This window comes from Cloeon dipterum, chromosome X (genome assembly GCF_949628265.1).
Source record: "Cloeon dipterum chromosome X, ieCloDipt1.1, whole genome shotgun sequence".
Taxonomy (NCBI): Eukaryota; Metazoa; Arthropoda; class Insecta; order Ephemeroptera; family Baetidae; genus Cloeon; species Cloeon dipterum.
In genome coordinates, this window is record NC_088790.1 from 31,168,079 (window position 1) to 31,187,750 (window position 19,672).

General features: G+C 36.5%; 2 protein-coding genes and 1 non-coding gene across 3 annotated transcripts; 1 reads left to right on the forward strand and 2 right to left on the reverse strand.

The window, feature by feature from the left end:
- Positions 1–1,316: 1,316 nt before the first annotated feature.
- Positions 1,317–1,407, reverse strand: TRNAY-GUA (transfer RNA tyrosine (anticodon GUA)). Its single transcript is given in 2 exon segments — positions 1,317–1,352; positions 1,371–1,407. It is a non-coding gene; the product is annotated as a tRNA-Tyr (tRNA).
- A 2,236-nt stretch (positions 1,408–3,643) lies between these two features.
- On the forward strand, positions 3,644–4,958 carry LOC135945708 (uncharacterized). Its single transcript, XM_065493550.1, has 4 exons — positions 3,644–3,781; positions 3,836–3,961; positions 4,020–4,270; positions 4,476–4,958. The coding sequence occupies exons 1-4, from the start codon at positions 3,695–3,697 to the stop codon at positions 4,891–4,893; spliced, it is 882 nt and encodes a 293-aa protein (XP_065349622.1). The 5' UTR covers positions 3,644–3,694; the 3' UTR covers positions 4,894–4,958.
- Positions 4,959–11,890: 6,932 nt separating this feature from the next.
- LOC135945684 (uncharacterized) lies at positions 11,891–14,027 on the reverse strand. Its single transcript, XM_065493514.1, has 4 exons — positions 13,898–14,027; positions 13,719–13,844; positions 12,982–13,229; positions 11,891–12,538 (listed from the first exon to the last, which is right to left on the reverse strand). The coding sequence occupies exons 1-4, from the start codon at positions 13,982–13,984 to the stop codon at positions 12,115–12,117; spliced, it is 885 nt and encodes a 294-aa protein (XP_065349586.1). The 5' UTR covers positions 13,985–14,027; the 3' UTR covers positions 11,891–12,114.
- Positions 14,028–19,672: the final 5,645 nt, after the last annotated feature.

Sequence of the window (19,672 nt, forward strand, 5' to 3'; positions counted from 1 at the left end):
TGAATATTTATTCAATATTTTTTAAAGAAATCTAGTTTTGAAAAAATGAGTAAAATTAAATAATAAAAATGTAAAAATAATTAAATAAATATAAAATTAAAAATAAACAATAACATTTTTAAATACTTATAATTTTTTCAATTTTTATTATATAGATGAAGTTTATAAGTAAAATAATAACAATATGTTTTATTTTAAAAATATTACTCTTCAACACTGACCTTTACTGTTCAATTATTTTTACTTAACTCTTCTGACCAAAAGTTCCCTTAAATAAATTCATTTCGAATTTTACCAATTACGCCCTCTTTTTGAGCAAAGGAAATTAATTGCTTCCGGGGTGAGAAAAATTAAGAAAATTTAATAGTGAGAAGATAAAAAATAGTACTTTTGAGTCTTGAAAGGTTTTTTTATTTTTTCAAAAATTGCAGATTTTCGAAAGGGGTGTGTGTTTGGCCTGATTAAAATTCAGCAGTTGATAGTAGCGTCAAAAACTGCCTAAATTCAGAAAGCTGATTGAATTTCCAGTCTTTTTCCTACTGAGCAATTTTTTCAAAATTCACTATTTTCGCACAAAATTCGTCTGATAATTTGTAAGGGGCTAAAATCAAATTTTAACCATAAATAATCATATACAAATTAAAATTGACGCAAATTTATAATTTTAAAAATAAATAAGAATAATCTTAAATATCGTCAAAATTAAATATATTTTTCTAAAAGCAGCCAAACTGAATTTATCCTGTCAAACTGATGTGACACAGTCCGCGCCCTTTTGATAAAAATAATAGATGAGTCTGGAGAGAGGGGTTGTGCATTGCTCTCCACCCTCTCTGCGCTCTCTCGACATGCTAATCGAGTAAGGGGTTCGTTCGTTCGTTGGTTCGTTCGTATTTTCGGGCAACTGCAGATATTGCAGCCGCAACAAGCGAAAGAGAGCACATATCAAAGGTGCGGGGGTGCCGGGGGGTGCATTCCATTATTCGGACCACAAGCGCCGAGAGAGCAACCCCAGCCCGAAACCTGCTGTCAGGGCGCGCACGATGCAATAAATTTAAAACGAGACTAGGGTGCAACAAAAAAAGGTGAAATTGCTTCTTGGCTGATGCTCTTTGTGCCGTTCGCCGATAAATTTGCAGGTGCGTGTGCGCCCCGACTTTGTGAATTTTCGATTTCAAACCTTGGTCGTGCGAATAAAAAAAAAATAACTTTCTCGTTCGGTTAGGAACGTCATAAATAAGTTTTATTCGGAATTTATTATTTAAAAGAGAATTTTCTCAAGAATACAGATTTTTTGTATTATTTTAAAAAAGAATTCCTCCGGGCCGGATTCGAACCAGCGGCCTATGGATCTCTGCTAGAAATTCCCTCTACAGTCCACCGCTCTACCAACTGAGCTACCAGAGGAGTTACTTTCAGGTGCAACCTGAGATCGATCTCCTTTCTTAAGTTGACCTGAATTGCTGTAGGAGGAGCGCTTCTTACCTGGCGGCTATTGCAAGTTGTGCTCACGCCTCACGCGACTTGTTATAACAGAAATTATATTCGAATTTAATATTTGACTTTTATTAGTTTTGGAAAATTCGAAATAAATTTAATCCGTTTAACAGGGGATTAAAATGGGGTTGGTGAATTTTACAGAAATTCGATAGTTTTAAAATTTTTATGCTCCAATTTTCCCAAAGTTACAGCAAAGATAATTCATTTCGGCTTATTAAATTTGCACGATTAAAGCTTTAAAAATATTCCATGGACTAAATTTCACGTTCCTCGTGTCATAAATAAATTTCCGGGCAATTACGACCCATTTTTACTATCTAGGAGTTACAGAAGCACGTGAGCTGTCAATCCGTCAGACGTAAAAATTACAACGTTCAGCAATAAGGCGTAGGTAATTTGAAGTAGCGCGAGATGAAAACCGGTATGAATATAATATCTTTGCAAGCCGGCCGCGCCCGAAATCCGCGGATTGAAGCACGAATGTGTGTGAGTGTGTCGAAATTATTTCTTCGATAAATCAGCGCAGTTTATTGCATAAAATTGCACAAGCGGCGCCGATAATGGAGTGCAATAAATTTTCGTCAAGCGGCGGCGGCGGCGGCCGTATATTTTGCGCCAGGTACACAGGTGCATGTTTCCTGCTGTTGGCGAAAAAACGGAACGGCTGGCACACAACATACACACCGCGTGTGTGTGCGGCGATAAAATGCACAGATGGCAAGACGAGCGCCACGCCGCGATCGCCCGCAGCTTTTTGCTGTCGAGACCCGAGCGCCAGAGAGAAGATCGATCGCTTTTATTTTCTTTCTTGATTTTCTTCCGCCGCAGCAGGTGAACGGGTTAACTTTTCTACTTACTCCGAGAGCCAAGCCTGCACGCGACTTACTATAATTCCTTTTAAATTAAAATCTGTGAATCTGTGCAATACCAAGCCAAGCACATTCCGTTTCATGGAATAATTTATATGAGAGTTGGTTGGCGTGACACAGACATGAAAATAGGATCGCTCTGGAGAGTTGTGCAGTTGCCTTGTTAGACACACTTTTTGCCTGGGAAGTAGAGTTTTATATTTATATTCTTCTGTGAATTGATGTAAAAATTGTTTCCAAACGTGGATGTTCTTTAATTTAGCAGCGAAATACATAATTTCATTTTTTTCCCTTAAAAAATTAGGAAACAAAAAATTATTTAATTTTTTATTGCTTTTAATAATTTTTTACATTGTAAAAATAGGATCGATTTTTTTCACCAGGTTTCAGGATTGTCATTCGGCAGTTTTGGCATTTTATTTGATCTGCACAGTAGCGAAAACCTATAAAAAGACACCAATTTCAAAGAAATTGGAAATTTTCGAAATTTTATATCTCAGGGTCTCGTCAGGTACATATCCTAAGAGACAATTTCGACCTTCTTAGGACCACCCTAGGTCCTTTAAGTGTTTCTAAGCAAAGGAAATGCGTAAAAATAAACTTAACGAACAAGAGGCGAACTGCGCATGCGTGGTTGGGAAGGATTTTTAATTTTCAAATTCGAATTGCAGCAAAACTATGGCGATTTAACCTTTGAAACTTGGTGTGCTTGTGCAGAATTTCACGGGTTACATTTCAGTCCTGAACCCCGAACAATCGGAGGAGGCGTTCATCCCTTAATTTTGAATTTTCGGAAAAAGGTCGCGAAAGGTAACCTTGACCTCCAACCTGCAAATTTTGTGTGATTAGAAAATTTGTGCAGGGTCGAAAACTAGGTTCAGCCTAGTTTAAGTTAAATAAAATTGTCATTAATTGTTTATACTGAGCTTTTAGTAAACGTCAAAGTGACCATCAAATTTGCACAAATTATGCAATGTGAAAATATCATCAGTTTTTTATATCCTTAATTTAATCTTTACGCAATAAATATTGTTCGTATAAAATACAATATTTTGGAAGCTCTTTAAAAAACGCCAGTCATTCGATAAATTTGCTCTTGAATTTTCACCTGTCTTCTTGAGTAGCGGATGCGATTGCAACACACTTTTATCAGAAGCCGAGCGAGACAGAGACAGCGTGGTCGTCCACGTGTTTGCGTGAGCCAATCGCAAAAGGCTGAGTAATTTCAAGGGTGACCCTCTCGGCTCGCACAAAATGATAAGCAAGATATTTAAGTGCAATTGACTTGCGGTTGATAAGTTAGTTCATTCGCGTGCGTGGGCGACATGGCAGCTCCGTTGAAGCAGGTTCCGTGGCACAATATTCCCAAATTGATTCAATCGCTCGAGAAAAAGCTTCCAGAATCGATTGTGGTGAGTTTAAAAATGATACTACAAATCTTATTTTCTCCAAAACAATTCTAAAAGGTGTTGCAATGGATCAAGACGCATTTGGAATGGAGAGAAAACACTCCTGGTCTCGATGTAAAAATTCTGACCGTGGACGGAGACTGGAAAGACGGATCTGTGGCTTGTGTTGCTGATGGAATTGTGGTGAGAACTAAAATATCTCATGTTTTTTTTTCTGCAAATTGGTCACTGGTGTTTGCAGGGCTCGAATAATATGTATGGAGTGATTTACGCGACTGCTGAAAAGGCGGAGGAATTTAAATCGGCCGCCAAAACCAGCAAATTGGTTGATTGGAACAGGGTGAAGCGCCTTTCCTCCGTCCTGCAGCGCAATACTCAAATGGTGGTGGAAATTCTCGAATTCCAAGGCTGCAAACCCTTCAATGTGGTCGAGGGCGAATGCTACCTGCATTATATTTCTGCGGAGGAGGCAGCGCAGTTCAAATTACCAGAGTATGGTTTTTTTTAATTTAGAAAGCAATTACGTTCAAAAGGATTTTATTTTAAGTGTATTGAAATCTGCTCTATTCATTCATGACCTAGTTATTTATAAATTTTTTTCAAATCTATTGCGTACACACTAATTTTTAAAATGCTAAAATTCTAATTTTTAATCAAAAATATTATTCGTAATAATTTAAATAATTAAAAATTCCAGTCTGCCTGAAAACGTCCGTGTGGGGCCTTTGGAGGAGCAGCATTTGCAAATACTGTGCGACAATTGGCGCCACTACGATCCCGACTACAAACCCGTCAATTTGCACTTAATCAAACATAACGCGACCGTCGGCGTCTTTGAGAAAAACGAGCAGGGCGAAGAAATCCTGGCGTCGATGGTGCTGCACTGCGAGTACGGAGCAGTCGGTCTCCTGCAAACCCTTCCCGAGTACAGAAGAAAGGGTTACGCCGCAATCGCTCTGGCGCACATCTCTCGGATCATGGGACAAAATGGATACATGCCATACGGCACGGTGCTCACTTTCAATGAAATGTCGTCGCAGCTTTTTAAAAAATTCGGGTTCAAACAACTCGAGGGAGTAACCACGTTCATTTGCATCACGCCATTCAAACAATGAGGATTTTTTTGTATTTAATTTTCAGAAGAATTATTTGTTGAAAAATAAACAAGATTATTCCCGAAGATTATTAGAATTTGTGACTGAAATTGTCGAAATCAATATGTATTTAATAATTTTCTCTTGTTATCTTGGTAGGCTTTTTGAATTTAGAATTATTAGAGGGCAGTTGGGCATCAGAGAAGAGATTTCATCAAACAACAATAAGTATTAATTTATATAGCTTTTTAATTGCTATAAAGCTATTATATCTGCAAAAATTTTGCAATTGATTAATATTTAGTTACGTAGAAATCTTAAAACTATTTTAAAACATAATATATTTAAATTTATTAATATTTTTAATACATAACAAAATTTAATTAAACTTTTTATGTCAAAATAAGGCAATTTTCAATTTTATAATTACTATTAAAATAATAAATAAATTTAACCACTGTTCTCAAAATAGGAACATTTATTTTAATAAATTAATTTTTCTCGCATCCTGCCACATTCTGCGTTAGCTACAACAAATCTTAAAAATTTGTCAGATTTCTAAGTTAAGAAAGGTCTGTAGACATACTAATTGCATTATCGTTAATGATCGAATCTTTTGTATTATCCTTTTAAAAACAACTATGAAAATGAAAAACAGCAATTAAAAATATTTTTGGCTGAAAATCTGTATAAAAGTTTCCACAGTGTATGAACGACGCGCCGTTGGAATTTCGATCCCACCCTAAATCCTAAACAAACTTTTCGAGGTGTTCAGTTCTTTTTGAACGTTGAATTTTGCTTCTCTCTCTATTTTTTTTTCTATTATTTCCATTTTTAACAAACAAGCAAGTTTGGTGCAGGGGTATTTTAGATGAATAAAAGTTAAAAGGGGCGGTGGCGTCGGAAAACTCGCGATAAAATTGACTCCAGGACAAATCGCAGGGTGGGTTCAGCAATTTTTTATTTTAAGATAAAATTTATTACAAAAGAAAGAGGTTTTAGGTAAAATTTATCTCATGATCATCGATTAAAATTTCCAAATTGTTTGAAAAAGGGACTGTCGCACATCTTATCCTTTCCTTTTTCCCTTAAAGTTTCATACAAAGAAAGGTTTTGTAGATTAGGGAGAGTTTCCTATTTTTACCATTAAAATCTTTTTGCTAAAAATCCGTCCATATCCATGCATCAGAGCTTTACTGAACCAACTCGAGCGAGCGAGGAATATGAAAAGCAATTAGGCAGCTCATTTTTCACTCGACAAACGAGAAGGAAACAAACTGGAGAAAACGGCAAAGTTTCGGTGTGTTGTGTACACACGCACGCACCGAGGATAATTGCGCGTGTATGAATAAGCTGCTTGCAATTACCATCGTCTCTCGAAGGCGTATCAGCTTTTGGCCCCGAGTAAATTGATTCGGGCCGGCGCTGTGCGGATAAAAGATAAATAATCTCATTTTCCGGCCTGGCCGAGCAGCCGAGCAGCCGACCGAAGGAGAGCCGGCCGAGAGCCGGAGAGAGAGTGAAATGAAATGAAGCGAATTCGCCGTCCGCTCTGATGAATAAATCAGGCTGGACGCTCAGCCTGCCTCGCAATTTGCTTGTTTTGCATTTTGCTCATCGCCAGAGACGCTAATGGCCGCTTAATTCCCGTTGAAAAGGTGTGCAACACTCTCGTTTTCACATTTACGTCGACTTTAATTCTTTTCTCGGCCTTTCGTGCCGGCTATCAAGATCAAGAGAAAGAGGGAATAAACTTAATTACTGCTGGCATATCTCTGATTTATTTGTAAATAATTGGGTGTTTTTTTTTTGTGTCGTTTAGTCACAATAAAATATAATATTATTTATTGTTGGGGAAATTTAGGTCGGTCTGCTTTTTTATGTCTAAAAATTGCCTAATTGGTTTTAACGGCAGCTTTTCTAGGCTTTAAAATTAAATTGTTGATAGAAATGTAAGAGGAGCTCACGTCATTTAAATTATTTTTCAAAAGGGATGTGAATTTTTCCAGACCAACAATTTTGAAAACAGTCTAAAGCAAGCTCTGAAACAACAAGAAAATTTTAGTAATTTAAACAATTTTTAGTTATTATTTTTCTGCACTGAAAATCCTTTACGTTTTAATTAAGAAAAAAATACAAAATTGCTTTTTAAATATTTTTTTGCAATAGATTATATTTCACTTTATTAAAATTTAACCATGAAAATTATAAATTTATTTCAGATCAGACTCCAATCTAATACAAAAACTGATTAAAATTGCAAGCAATAAAAAAATAAATCAAGTTGAGCAGAAAGGTACATAAATTTATAATTATTGTCACAGTTAAACAATACATAATAAATTTCGATTTTCAGCTTTTTTCCCAATAGTTCTGCATTTTTACACAACCAAAAGTCAGTTCTTCAATGTTTAAAATGATGAATTGCGCACTTCAAGACTAAAAACTAGCCGCAAATTGCGTCCCACTTACCGGGGAAAACGCCAATTGGCTAAAACCAAAGTTTTTAAAAGGATTTAACTTGGATTTTCGTTGTCGGAAGGCATTGGCAGGGCACTTGGGAAATTGATGGATGACAAGGCTTTCGAGCAGGTAAACATCTATGCGCGGATCGGAATTAATGACTCGAACAAGACGAAAGCCGGCTTTCTCTCTCTCCACCCCCTGGAGAGATGCGACATAAAAGGGGTGTAATGATATGCACGGCTCGATGCGGGGAAGAATGTGCGTGACGTGTGCGCCTAATCCTTTGTTGATGGCACGCGTTTTATCCGAATTTTTCAGAGTTTGCGAATTTAAGGACGACAGAATATTTTTTTCTCGGCTTTCAACCGTCACGGATAATGTAAGCCATTTAAATTATATACTCAAACGCTGTTTTAAATTTCAAAATGAATAATAAACAATTTAAAAACATCTCAGTTTTTGAAAAATTCTTGTAGCTTTTTAACCAAAAATAGTAAAGAAAATATACAAACAAATTTGGAAACAAGCCTAATTTCCTCTTAAAAATAAAAAACATTGTATTAAACGTAATTATTAAATAATTTTAAAAAATACAATTTCAAAAATTTTATTTTAAAATAGTTTAGAATCTTTTACGTCACTAAAGACTTTATTATAAGTCCGGATACACGCGACGCGCAGACATGGCGTCCATCGGGAGCACGGTGGGAAAGTTACAAGAAACGTAAAATGGAATTGGCTTGGAAAATAAATTTATTATGAAAATACCTTCAGCACAATGAATATTTTTGTCGTTATTTCTTTACTAACAGCTGATTAGCCCCGCAATTGATGAATCGGCCGTTAGATGGCACATCAGGCTGATGGAAATGTAACAAAATACGCGGGAATGAAATTATTACATCGGCACGCCTCTTTTTCGACGCTTCTGATTGGCTGCTGGACTGTCTCCTGATTTGCCTCCATTATTTCGACGCCATATTGACCTTCTGGCCGGCGTGAACCAACGCAGATTGCCACCCGGACCCCGGTGAGAATTACGAATGCGCAGAAGGTTTTAATTTGGGTCACGCATGCGCAGTGATGAGTTTTTGCCTCCCTGTGAGATTTAGAAGCGATCTGAACATACTGCGCATGCTTAGGATGCGCACAAGTTTACTGCGCAGCTTCTAAATGGGGGAATATTCAAACAATTATATATTTTGACGCCATATTGACTTCTGACACGCGGGAATCAACACAGATCGCAATCCGGCCCCCTAATAATGTCATAATTTTCGCTAGAATTGTGTTTTAAAATCGTCTAAACTATCAGAATTAAAAACAATTTACATTTTCATCTAAAAAATTAAAAATCCATGAATTATTCCTTGCTTTCAATCCCCAGGTTTCAGTGGAATTAATCCAACTATCATAATTTTCAGCTAAAAATGCTCTCAATCCCAACCAAATCGACCTTTGCCAACAAAAGAGGCCTGAGTGCATTGTTCCTCTTTAAGTAATGGACTGCCAAATGCGTTTACATCGGAGCAACTTCCGGCTATTGATGGAAAAGCACCCGGCGTTCGTGTTTTATGGAAATGTCCGTGTTTGCGGCTTTGGTTTTGGCCGGCTCTCTCTCTCTCTCTCTCTCTCTCTCTCGCGTGGACGCCCGCCTAGCTTTTCGGCCTTTTCGGCCGGGGGGCGATACATCGCGGGAATGAAATACGGCCGAGGGACAGAGAGCGAGGCTTCCTTTTCCATTTCCCATGCGGCTCACCTGACCAAGAGAACAGACAGCTCAACAACTGCTGGAGAACGCAAAAGGGGAGCGGAAACAATGCCGCGCCAGAATAAATATTTCCACTTGCCAGCAGCAGACATCGCGCGATGCATTATTCCGAGGCAGCCGCCGCCGCCGCCTCCACCGCCTCCGCCTCCGCCGCCCAGGCAGATTTATGCACTGCATTCTTCCCTGCTTTTCCTCCTGCTGCCCCATCACATATTCCGGACGCGCCTCGTGTCCTTTTTTTAATATAGCAAAATACAGCCCTGTGCTGGAAGCGAATCGGAATCACTGCGTTTTCTCCATTTAATCTTGAAAATTGTATGCAATATGGTTATGGTTGTTATAAATTAAAATGCGACACTGTACGATATATTTTCTTAGGTGACTTTACTGCTTATCTGTGTATTGGTTTGTTTAAATTTAATATTTTCGCTTTGAAATAAAAATTTTAGAAAAAAAATAAGAAAATGGGAAAATTTAAAGTGGAAAAACTATATTAAAATAAAAATAATAAAATAAAGGACCATATTTAATTTTTATTTTATTTTTATAAATTAAATTGACTGTAGATATTTTGCAGTAACATACATTTGGCAGAAAGCATTTTTTCAACTAACAAGCTAGACTTTTAAGTATATATCATTAGTAAAATTAATTAGTTGACCCTTCTTAGCATTTTGGATAGGATAAAGCAGCGGGGGCCAGATTTGGTGCGACGCGCAGGTATGGCGTCCGGTGGATTATTGCGCGAAAAAACGGTCACGTGAAAAGAAGCAAGTTTTGGTCAATATTGTGACGCATAATTTGCATTATTTGGACTAATTGTGTCTTTTGGATCGTAAAAACAAACTCTTGACACTCGTACAGCAATCCAAAGAGAGCTTTTTGCTTCCCACTTTTATACGCCATCTTGGATCTGCGCAGTGCGAACCAATTTTATCGCACACCTGGACCCCGCTGATTTAATCTTGAAAATTTTTATGCAATTTAGATTTTATTTGTTATTTATTTAATTAATTTTATTTTTATTTGTTTATTCTCGTTTTATTTATTTATTTCGTTGTTAAAAATTAGAGGCCTACTCGAACCGAAGAAAATTCTTGAGATATTTAGATGCTCTAACTACTTGTTGGTTCATTTAAACCCAATGTTTTATTTAACTCTAATATAGAATTTTACAAAAAAAGTAAAAGTAAGAAAAGGAATAAATTTTAGCAATGATTTTAAATATTAATAAAAAAATAAACACTAAATTGAATATAATTTATATTACTAAAATTTGGTTAGGAAGAGGAAGACACCCCCGATTCATATCTTCCATCTCCTTCCGCTTGTAAAAAAAAATAAAAAACGAATTAAAATATTCTTGAGTGTCTATATAAAGCTTTATTGCTACTCCTGATAAAGAAATTAAATAAAAAATGGGTTAATTACATTTTCCCTGAGATAATGTTGGGGAAATTGTTTTAAATATAGTGCTATTTTTACGGAAAAGGTGGCTTCTTCCGGTTCAAAACATTGTTATTCTGTTTTAAACAAAACTCGCAGCACAACTGAATCTTTCATTAATTAAAAACACCTTGCACTCGTCGTTGTTCGCCTTCACCGACACGTTTTCAAAGCAAAAGTCTGCGAACACATGTCTTTGTCTCTGCGCTGCCGAGGCGAGGCGAGGCGGAGCAGTGTATAAACACGCATAAAGCGAATTTGCATAGAGACACACATTCTCTTGCATAATTATCGCGTGTAATCCTCGGCGCACTCGCAGAATTGTTTAGCATACATAAAGTTTGCGCGTGTTGCTCCTCGCAGGTGAAGGTGAGCCAACAATAACAAACAAAACAAGGAACAACCAACCCCCGCCGAAAAGTGTGCAAAAACGTCTGCCTACCTCTGAACTGCGAGTCGTGGGAATAAACTTCTAACTTTGCCACAGCAATAAATTCAGACTGAATTTTGTTTCTGATTAAACAGCGAAACAGAAGGGCCATCGAAATTAAAAATTTATCAGCTGCCAAGAAACCAATTAATCACTATTTTTCCTAGCAAATTTTTGAAACAGCTTTGTATTTTTTGGTTTTAACAATATATAATTTAAATTTCTTTCCATTTAAACGATTGTGGCTTTGTTTAAAAACTATAATTTTATTTAAAACTTTTAAGATAAATTTAACGCATTTTAGTCCTCTTTTACGCGGTCTGCATGTTATTATTTGCTGTTGCATCAAAAGAGGGGGTGTAATTAATTAGAGCAGCGCGGCGCTGCGGCGTCAGATGGATCGGTTTTGTTTGCTTTCGGCAGTGCGCGCGGGATTTGTTCGACTGCTGGTGCCAATAGCCTGTTGACGGAAGGCATTACAATATGCCATTCAAAGCACAGAAGCGGCGGCATCGGTCTCCAATCTCCAATGGCGGTGGTGAAAGCGACAGCCACTTCTAAATACCGTGATTTTGTTTAAACATCAATGCTCTATTTCCTCACAATTTTTTTCTCTAATATTTCAAGGTTATTCTAATTAAATCTCTCAGAACGTCAATAGCAAATTCAATTTAATTGGTCAATATATAAAAGTGAAGGAAGCTAATGGTCCCATGGCGTTTTAAAAGCTCGAGAAAAAAATTAATATATTTTTAGAAGACAGTCAAAGACGCAAAATAAATCATTTGCACTTTTATTGCTAGCGTATTTCAATGAAATCTCTTCTCCGATTATTATAACGGACCTATTTTATTTGTAATTTTAAAAAGCCTGCAAGAAAAGTGTGCGACAATTATTTCAGTCAAAATTTAAAATTTCTTTTGTAAATTTCTTTATTATTTCAACAAATCATGCGTCGTGCACGGTTACTACCTCGAGTTTTTTAAACCCGAATTTCTTAAAAAGCAGCGATGACATTTCATTCCATTTCATTCCATTTCATTCGACTACTAAGTAAGACTAAGGAGCGAGTTTTCTTCTTGTTTTTAATCAAAAAATAGTTATTTTACGTATCAAATTCTATTTCAGTTCAATCTTTGGCAGTAATTAAAATAAAAGAAACGGTAAACATCAACTTATCAAATCCAAACTTCTCGAAAAGCAGCAGTGACGATTCGTTCCACGTGAGTGCAGTGCCAAAGGGCATAAACCCTTTCTGCCCAAGCTGCTTGATAATGTTCGCAAAGGCAATTTTGGCGAAGCCCTTCATCCTGTGCTGAGGAACGGTTTGCAGAATGCCGATGCCTCCGTATTCGGTGCGCATCACCATGGAGGCCAATTCTTCTTGTCCGCCATCAGCAATATCGTTTTTCACGAAGACCCCAACTGCCGGGCCAAATTTAATATCATTCGCGACGACGGGCCGATATTCAAGGTCGTAGTGGCTCCAGTTGTCGCAAACTGTTTGCAAGTGCCGCTCTTCCAAAGGCCCAACACGCACGTTTTTAGGCAGACTGGAATTATTTTGTTTCAAATTTGGTTTAAGACCGTCTTTGACGAAGTTTCTGAGCCCACCAATCGATTCCTGAGGGTCGAATTAGGTAAAATGGATTTTTTTTTCCGTTAAAAAAGTGCAGCGCAATGAAAGAACTTTTTTCCCGCCAAAACACTATGAACGTAAATGCGAGAAGTGCGCATGCGTGAGAGCTGGCTGGATCTGACAAAGAAGTCGTTCTAATAGGTGGTAGCCCTGCAAGTGCTCAAACCAGCTCTGACGCATGCGCACTTCTCGCATTTACGTTCATAGTGTTTTGGCGGGAAAAAAGTTCTTTCATTGCGCTGCACTTTTTTGCCGGGAAAAATATCAATTCTACCTAATTCGACCCTCAGGAATCGATTGGTGAGCTCAAAAACTTCGTAAAAGACGGTCTTCCATTAAAAAATAAATGTATAATACTCGGGTAGAGTGAATTCGGCTCCTTTCTCCGCAGACATGTATTGCAAGTAGCATTCATGTAAATCGGCCAAGATTTTACACCCTTTGTGCTCGAGGATTTGCTCCAGTAAGGGGATGTTCCGCTCCAGCACGGCGAGGAACCGTTTGATTCTCTTCCATTCGATTGAATCGCTCGACTTTACGGCCTCTTTGAAAGACTCTTCTTTCTCGGCCGTTGCGTAAATGACTCCATACATTTTCTTGCAGCCCTAAAGAAAGAGTCAAAGTCCAGTAAAAGGGCAAAAGATTAATTTTCGACTCTGTTTATCACTAAGGCAGTGAAATTTAGACGGTTGAATATTTTTTCTGAGTGTTCGAAGCCGCCAACAGATGGCACCATCGTATATTTTCGTAATAAATTTAATTTAATGGCACTTTCCGCTGCGATTCTGCTACTGTGCATTCTACACTTAAAATTCTTTCTTTTGACGTGCTGAAAACCAAAATCGGTTAAGCAAATCGCCGTAGAATCGTAAGAAAACTAATTTATTGAAATAAAAAAATAATTCAGACGTTTCTACGGTGAATGGCTGGACTGATTTAGGTTTTCAGCACATCAAAAGAATGCATATTAATTAAAGAATGCACAATAGCAGGACCACAATCTACAAAACCACTCACGCAACTACTGAATTGGGCTAAAAACCGTCTGTTTTGCACCAAATAACATTCTAAAAATAATTATTTTTCATTCTCACCACAATTCCGTCGCCAACGCAGATTACAGATGCATCGTTCCCGTCGCCATTGAGGCTAAAAATTCGGACTTTAAGCCCAGGCGTGTTTTTTTCCCACTCCAACTGCGTCTTAATCCAGTGATAAACCTATTTTAATCCATTCCGTCACTAAAATATTGACGAAAAGTGATAGAACTCACCACAATAGATTCCGGAAGCTTTTTTTCTAAGCTTTGGAGCAATTTTGGGATTTTCTCCGGTGACACTTGTTTCAAAAAATCTCCCATTCCTTCAAGAGGCTTGCAGCTGACTGCCTATTGTGACCGTGAATGAACCTCAATTAATCTCGCTGCTCATCTCGGCTGCACATAACACGCCAGTTTAGGCAACCTTATAGTAAATATATTGTGACCTTAAGTACGTACTCAATATTATTTATCGAGTGCTCAGTGAATGTGATTAATTCAATAAATACGAAACAAAAAATTTTGGAAACCAAATAAGCCTTTTTAAAATTATTTTAATTGTTATTTCTCAATCAAGATTAAAGAAACTTGTCTTTGGAGAAAAAATGAAGACTTTTATTCGATCGAAACTATTTTTAGCCTCTTTCCAAAGAGCGCAGGTCGTTCATAAATATTAATCGTCTTTCACAAAACGCCTAATCAGAGGTGGAAATGGAAGAAATTTGCAACCACTCGGACAACCGGTCGCGACTCTGTTAGGAAAGGAATCGCCCTTGACAGTAAATTCGCGAACGAGCTGAAAAAGTCGGACTGGACACATAAAATTGGCCAACAAACTGGACGACGAAAGAAAGTGGAGCTGTCTGCTGTCTGTCACCAGGCGCAAACCTTGAGTTTTGTTGGTCACGCGGTTCCGGTGTGGCGCGGTGTGGTGTCTCCGTCCGGCGCCGCAATTTCGTGAATATGTAAACAAAGCCCCGGAGGCCCCCAGTGAGGAATTGCCGCCTAATTTTAATTGCAGCAGGCGCACGCGTTAACGAGCCCCTGATGAGTTGCCGGCGAACTGCAGCCTGTGAAATTTGTTTGCGACCGCACCTGAGTCTGAACGGCAGGTGACTCGCGTTGCCCTTGTCGCATAATTTCTCCGATTAATCGATGAGTCGTAGATCATAGGGATCTTTTATGCACCTCGTGGCCACGAATAAATATAATTAAATTCCACAATCACCTTTTTTTAACTTTGTTTACAAATTTTTATTTTGTTCCTGTGCTAGATGCAGAAATTTATTTAATTTCTGGACGTATTTAAATCTTTTTCTTAAACACTGTTTCAACTTTCAAAAAATAAATTCAAATTAATTAAAATTGATACTTTTTCTGCAGTAAAAATAATTATTTAAAACTGAAAAATTAATTTTGAAAATTTTAAATTCTGTAAAATTTAATTTAAAATCATTTTTTCAGGTTTACAATCAGTTTGATAAGAAATTATTAATTAAAATAACCAAATTTTCTACCCTCATAGCGTTTAAAATTGAAAAGATCCTAAATGAAATGTTACTAAGCTATCAAACTCGATCAAATATCCATCCATTTTTAAATTTAATATAATTGCATCCAAAACTCCCTCTAAATTACCACCCTGTCCCCTTCTTTCAAAACTGTCAAAGAAAAAAGCAAATTAATCCAAAAATTTCAACAATTTTTTAAATTTTTTCGAGGGGGTTGATGAAGTATAGCAACTAAGGGGTGGGGGTTAAGCACCCCTAAACACTTAAACTGGTTAGTGGAGGTCAAGACGACTCCAACGGTTAATAATTGCAATTGTGATGATTAGAACTTAAGATTTGGAGGAGCAAAATTAACAAAACTTGAAAAATTCTTATTTTTTGTTTGTTTTTTGCGTACTTTGCACCTCCAAATCTTGGGTTCTAAGCATCACAATTTCAATAACTACCCACCGTTAGACTCGTCTCAACCTCCACTAACCAGCTAGAGTGTTTAAGGGGTGCTCACCCCCATCCCCTTTCAACCCCATTGCTACGGTTTCGGTTAAAAAAATTTTTGCATGATTAATTTTTTTTAAATTATTCAATACTCCTAAATTTCCGCCTTGTTCCTTCTTCCAAAAGTAAAACGGAAAATATTTATAGATTAAATTCAAATCTATTTGTTTTTATTATTGTTGGTTATATAAATTTAATAATGTTATTGGTATATGATTGCAGAGTGCAAAATATATTTTTATTCTCAACTATTATTAACCCCACTACACAAATATTATTAAATTTTTTACGAAGAATTTTTCAATTTCAATAAAAATTATATAAAATTAAACTAATTTGAATACCTTCTTAAAAAAAATATTAAATTATTAATTAATAAACTTAAAAAATGTAATTTTAAAATTTAATATTTTTATAAATTAAATAATGAACAATAAATATTACAAGTTTAAAGTTAATTTAATTAAAGGTTTTAATTTTAATAAGCAAAATAGTGTTTATTTTTATATTCGATCCAATATTTTATTTTATTCAAAACCAGTTAAGAAAAAAAGCTGAATTTAAATATAAAGAAATTATCATGCAGGGAACATACTCTCATATTCTGCAAATAATAATGTTAAGGTTGACACGTCTTGCGAGGAGCAATTTGCGAAAACAATGCGGCTTGGGTCGCTGGCGCAAATTGTAGCAAAAAGTCGGTTTCATGGTCGGCAAGAGCGAGTTGTTTGCGTGCGTCCAAGAGCCAATTTCGCCACATTTTCGCGCAATAAAAATTCGGCGGCCCGGCAATAGCAATAGCCACTCGTGATCCGGCGTAATTGCTCGGCTCGAACACAATATCATTTATTCGAGTGCGAGAGAAAAGAAAGAGAGTCGGTCTTGCATGCGTAACATATGGAGCGAGCGGCGCCGGCTTTGTTTTTGCGAAAAGTGCTTCTTGCACTTGAAAAATAACGGCCCAATAAATTGCGCAATTCGAGGTATGCCCGAGGCAAGTTTGGATAATTTATATGTGCCTTCGCGTAATGAAAGCGAGGCGGCCTTTTTGTTTTTTCATGCTGAGTTATGGTTCAATGTGTCTCGCTTATTGTTTCTGAAGCGCGCCAAAGCAAACTTGTCTTCGGGCGGGCGGCCCGGGCCAATCTGCTCCCGGCGAAACAATTTGTTTTGGCAAACGCGGTTTATGGCCTAGCCCATTTTTCATCCGGCTGCATTCTAAATTTTAACTTGTTTCATCTTTTTTTGATAATTATTGATTTAAAAAAAGCAGTTCAAATTGAGGATTCTGATCATTTATTTGTCTTTTAGAACATTTATTTTCTCTATTAAATCGTATAGGAACAATTTTAAAATTAAAATATTTTATTTTATTTACGAAAAAATAGGATTTTAGATGGGATTTACAGTTTGAAAAATAATTAAAATTAATGTCATTAAATTAGTAGTTGTAGATATATTCTTAAAACATTGCCGAATTAATTTAAATGATATATTCTCTTCAATAAACGGAATTTTAAATGGTTCAATCGTTACTAAAAGCAATTCGGGCAGAGGATTGAAATGTTAGAAATTAATAAATCAGGAAAGTTATAGCTTGATCCATTCTGTAAAATTTCATGATCAAAAAGTGTGGTCTTTTCAAAATCGGTTTAAATTACAAATTTAGACCAACCTGATTTTGATGGTTTCCTATTTTCCCCCAGTATGTATACTTAATCTGCTGGAAAGAATGATTTTCCTAAGATATTTGAGTGTTCAAAAATTACAAAATAATTATTAAAGGCATTTTTTTAATTTATTTAGGGCTGTGAATTGTTTCGTAAAATATTGACTATTTTTTGGCGCAAATGAGTAGATTCCGACGGCATTTTAGACATCGTTTAAGCCTAATTAGCACGTTTAAAGTTCATATTTGGCCAATTGAGACGCTTTTTTAAGTATTAAAATAGTTAAATAGCTTGAATTTGCGTGGCTCGTGCTCATTTGATGCTCCCGCAACGGTTGGTAGTAGCTCAGAGCAAAGTAGTTAAGCGCATACAATTCCTAGCATTGAAAAAAATATATTTTTTTAAAAAATTTATAATTTTGTACTTCCTACACAAAATAAATACGACTAAAATTGCTAATAATAAAACTTTCAAGCCATTAAAAAAATTTGTTGCTTCAAATCTCAATTATACAGAATAAAATGAGGCTGAAAAATCTTAAATGACCATTTTGCGAAAAATCTTAATAATGCGCGATTCACCTCATTTAACCAGGAAATCTTTCCAATATCCTACGAACAAATTTAAAGTATTTGGCATTGACGGCAAGAGTGAAAGAAATTAATTCTTAGAGAATCATTAACATATAATTGCTTATTTCACGGATTGGCCAATTCTTTCCGACGAATAATTACAAGCGAGCAGAGATTACATCAATTGGTTCGACCGTGGGCATCAGACCGTAAAAACGCCCATAAAATAAAAACACACGGTATAATTTTAAATATCAGCAGAAATAAAAGAAACTGTAACATGTGTGCGAGGTTTACGATCGCAGTTTTGAAACTGAATAAATCGAATTACACCTGTCTCGTATATGGTGTTAGCCTACATCTCCGACTTTCAGTTTCCTCAACACAAACAAAAGTGAGGACACAACACGCAGCTCTGCCCGAAGCGACACACTGCATCGCAGCGGAGACTGCACCATCGGATCGGAGGTGCAATAAAAAAGAAGTCTAGCGCCGCTGTTTTGTAATTGCCATTATGCGTGTGACATAAGAGGCAAAAAACAGGAACTGCCGCCGCTCGCGGTGAGAGTTGTCCGGCCATTATAGCTATTAGGAATACGCACAGCTCGCCCTAGCCGCCGGCCAGTAAACAAAGACACACACCGGTTTAAAAAAAAAAAACGAACTGAACTGAAAACTGGATTTCCAGCTCTCGATCCGATGCAGGTCATCGCACTTTTTTGTGCCCGCCTTGCCCGAATTTCGGCTAAATGGAGCAGGGACGCAGCGAAAGCAAAAGTGGTGCTGCGCGCTCTAACATGCAAAATGCTTTCAGTGCGAACCTTTTAATAATTCGTATACATAAACGCAATCCGAGAAAATGGGAGGGGAAGGAGCCGTGCTGCTGTTTTTCGGCTGCTCTCGCACTTTTTATAGAGCGATCGGAAGGATGCTGGTTCCGCTGATTGCCGAGAATGTTGGGAAACGAGTTGCAAGCGCGCCGGTAGTGGCCTTGGCCTTGACACCTTGAACACATGCCGTGTCCATCAAAATTTTATTTTATTGCTAATAATTATAATAATTTCTTAATTTAAAATATTTTTTCCATCGATTTTCTGGGAATTTTCATTTTATCACTTGATAAATTTGATTTTCCTCAAAGGTTGTCAAAGTTTTTAATTTAGAAAAATTCAGACTATGAAAATAGCAATGATTTTGACAAATAAAAATAAAAATTCAAGTAGAAATTGTCAATTTTAGTAATGGGTATAACAAATCAATGAACAAACTTCCTAAAAACGCAAAAAAACCTTTTTTCCACATTTTATTTTTTTAAATTTGTTCATTAAATCAATTTTATTTATTTTGTATTTTAATTTTTAAAAGCTATTTTTGAGAAACTATTTTTTAATTTTATAAAATTTATAATTCTCTGCACTCTTCACGGTAAGATATACAATTTTACAAACAGAAATTGGCAGAGTTGTACACATTTTTTTAAAATCTCACTACAAGATTAAATTAAATTCAAAATACTGAACTCTCCAACTCCAATTGCGCATTTAACCATTATATCCTTCACGAATATTGCGTTGACAGCAATTATTTCATTTCATTGCAATAAACCATTTAAGAAATCATAAGTGTTGAGACGATTGAGTTGATTATGTGAAATGCACATCGCGCGCTTGATCCAGTTACCGCAGAAATTACGCAAGCAACAAACCAGACGAGTTTAAGACTGAAAAAAAATTAAAAATGATACACTTGAACATAGGAGCA

Bases quoted from the DNA above. Each gene is read 5' to 3' on its own strand.
- LOC135945708 (XM_065493550.1), top strand. From the start codon at position 3,695: ATGGCAGCTCCGTTGAAGCAGGTTCCGTGGCACAATATTCCCAAATTG. The intron at 3,962-4,019 runs GTGAGAACTAAA...TGGTGTTTGCAG, and splicing joins GTGTTGCTGATGGAATTGTG to GGCTCGAATAATATGTATGG. The intron at 4,271-4,475 runs GTATGGTTTTTT...TAAAAATTCCAG, and splicing joins GCGCAGTTCAAATTACCAGA to TCTGCCTGAAAACGTCCGTG.
- LOC135945684 (XM_065493514.1), bottom strand. From the start codon at position 13,984: ATGGGAGATTTTTTGAAACAAGTGTCACCGGAGAAAATCCCAAAATTG. The intron at 13,845-13,897 runs GTGAGTTCTATC...GGATTAAAATAG, and splicing joins AGCTTCCGGAATCTATTGTG to GTTTATCACTGGATTAAGAC. The intron at 12,539-12,981 runs GTATTATACATT...AAATAATTCCAG, and splicing joins GCCGAATTCACTCTACCCGA to TCTGCCTAAAAACGTGCGTG.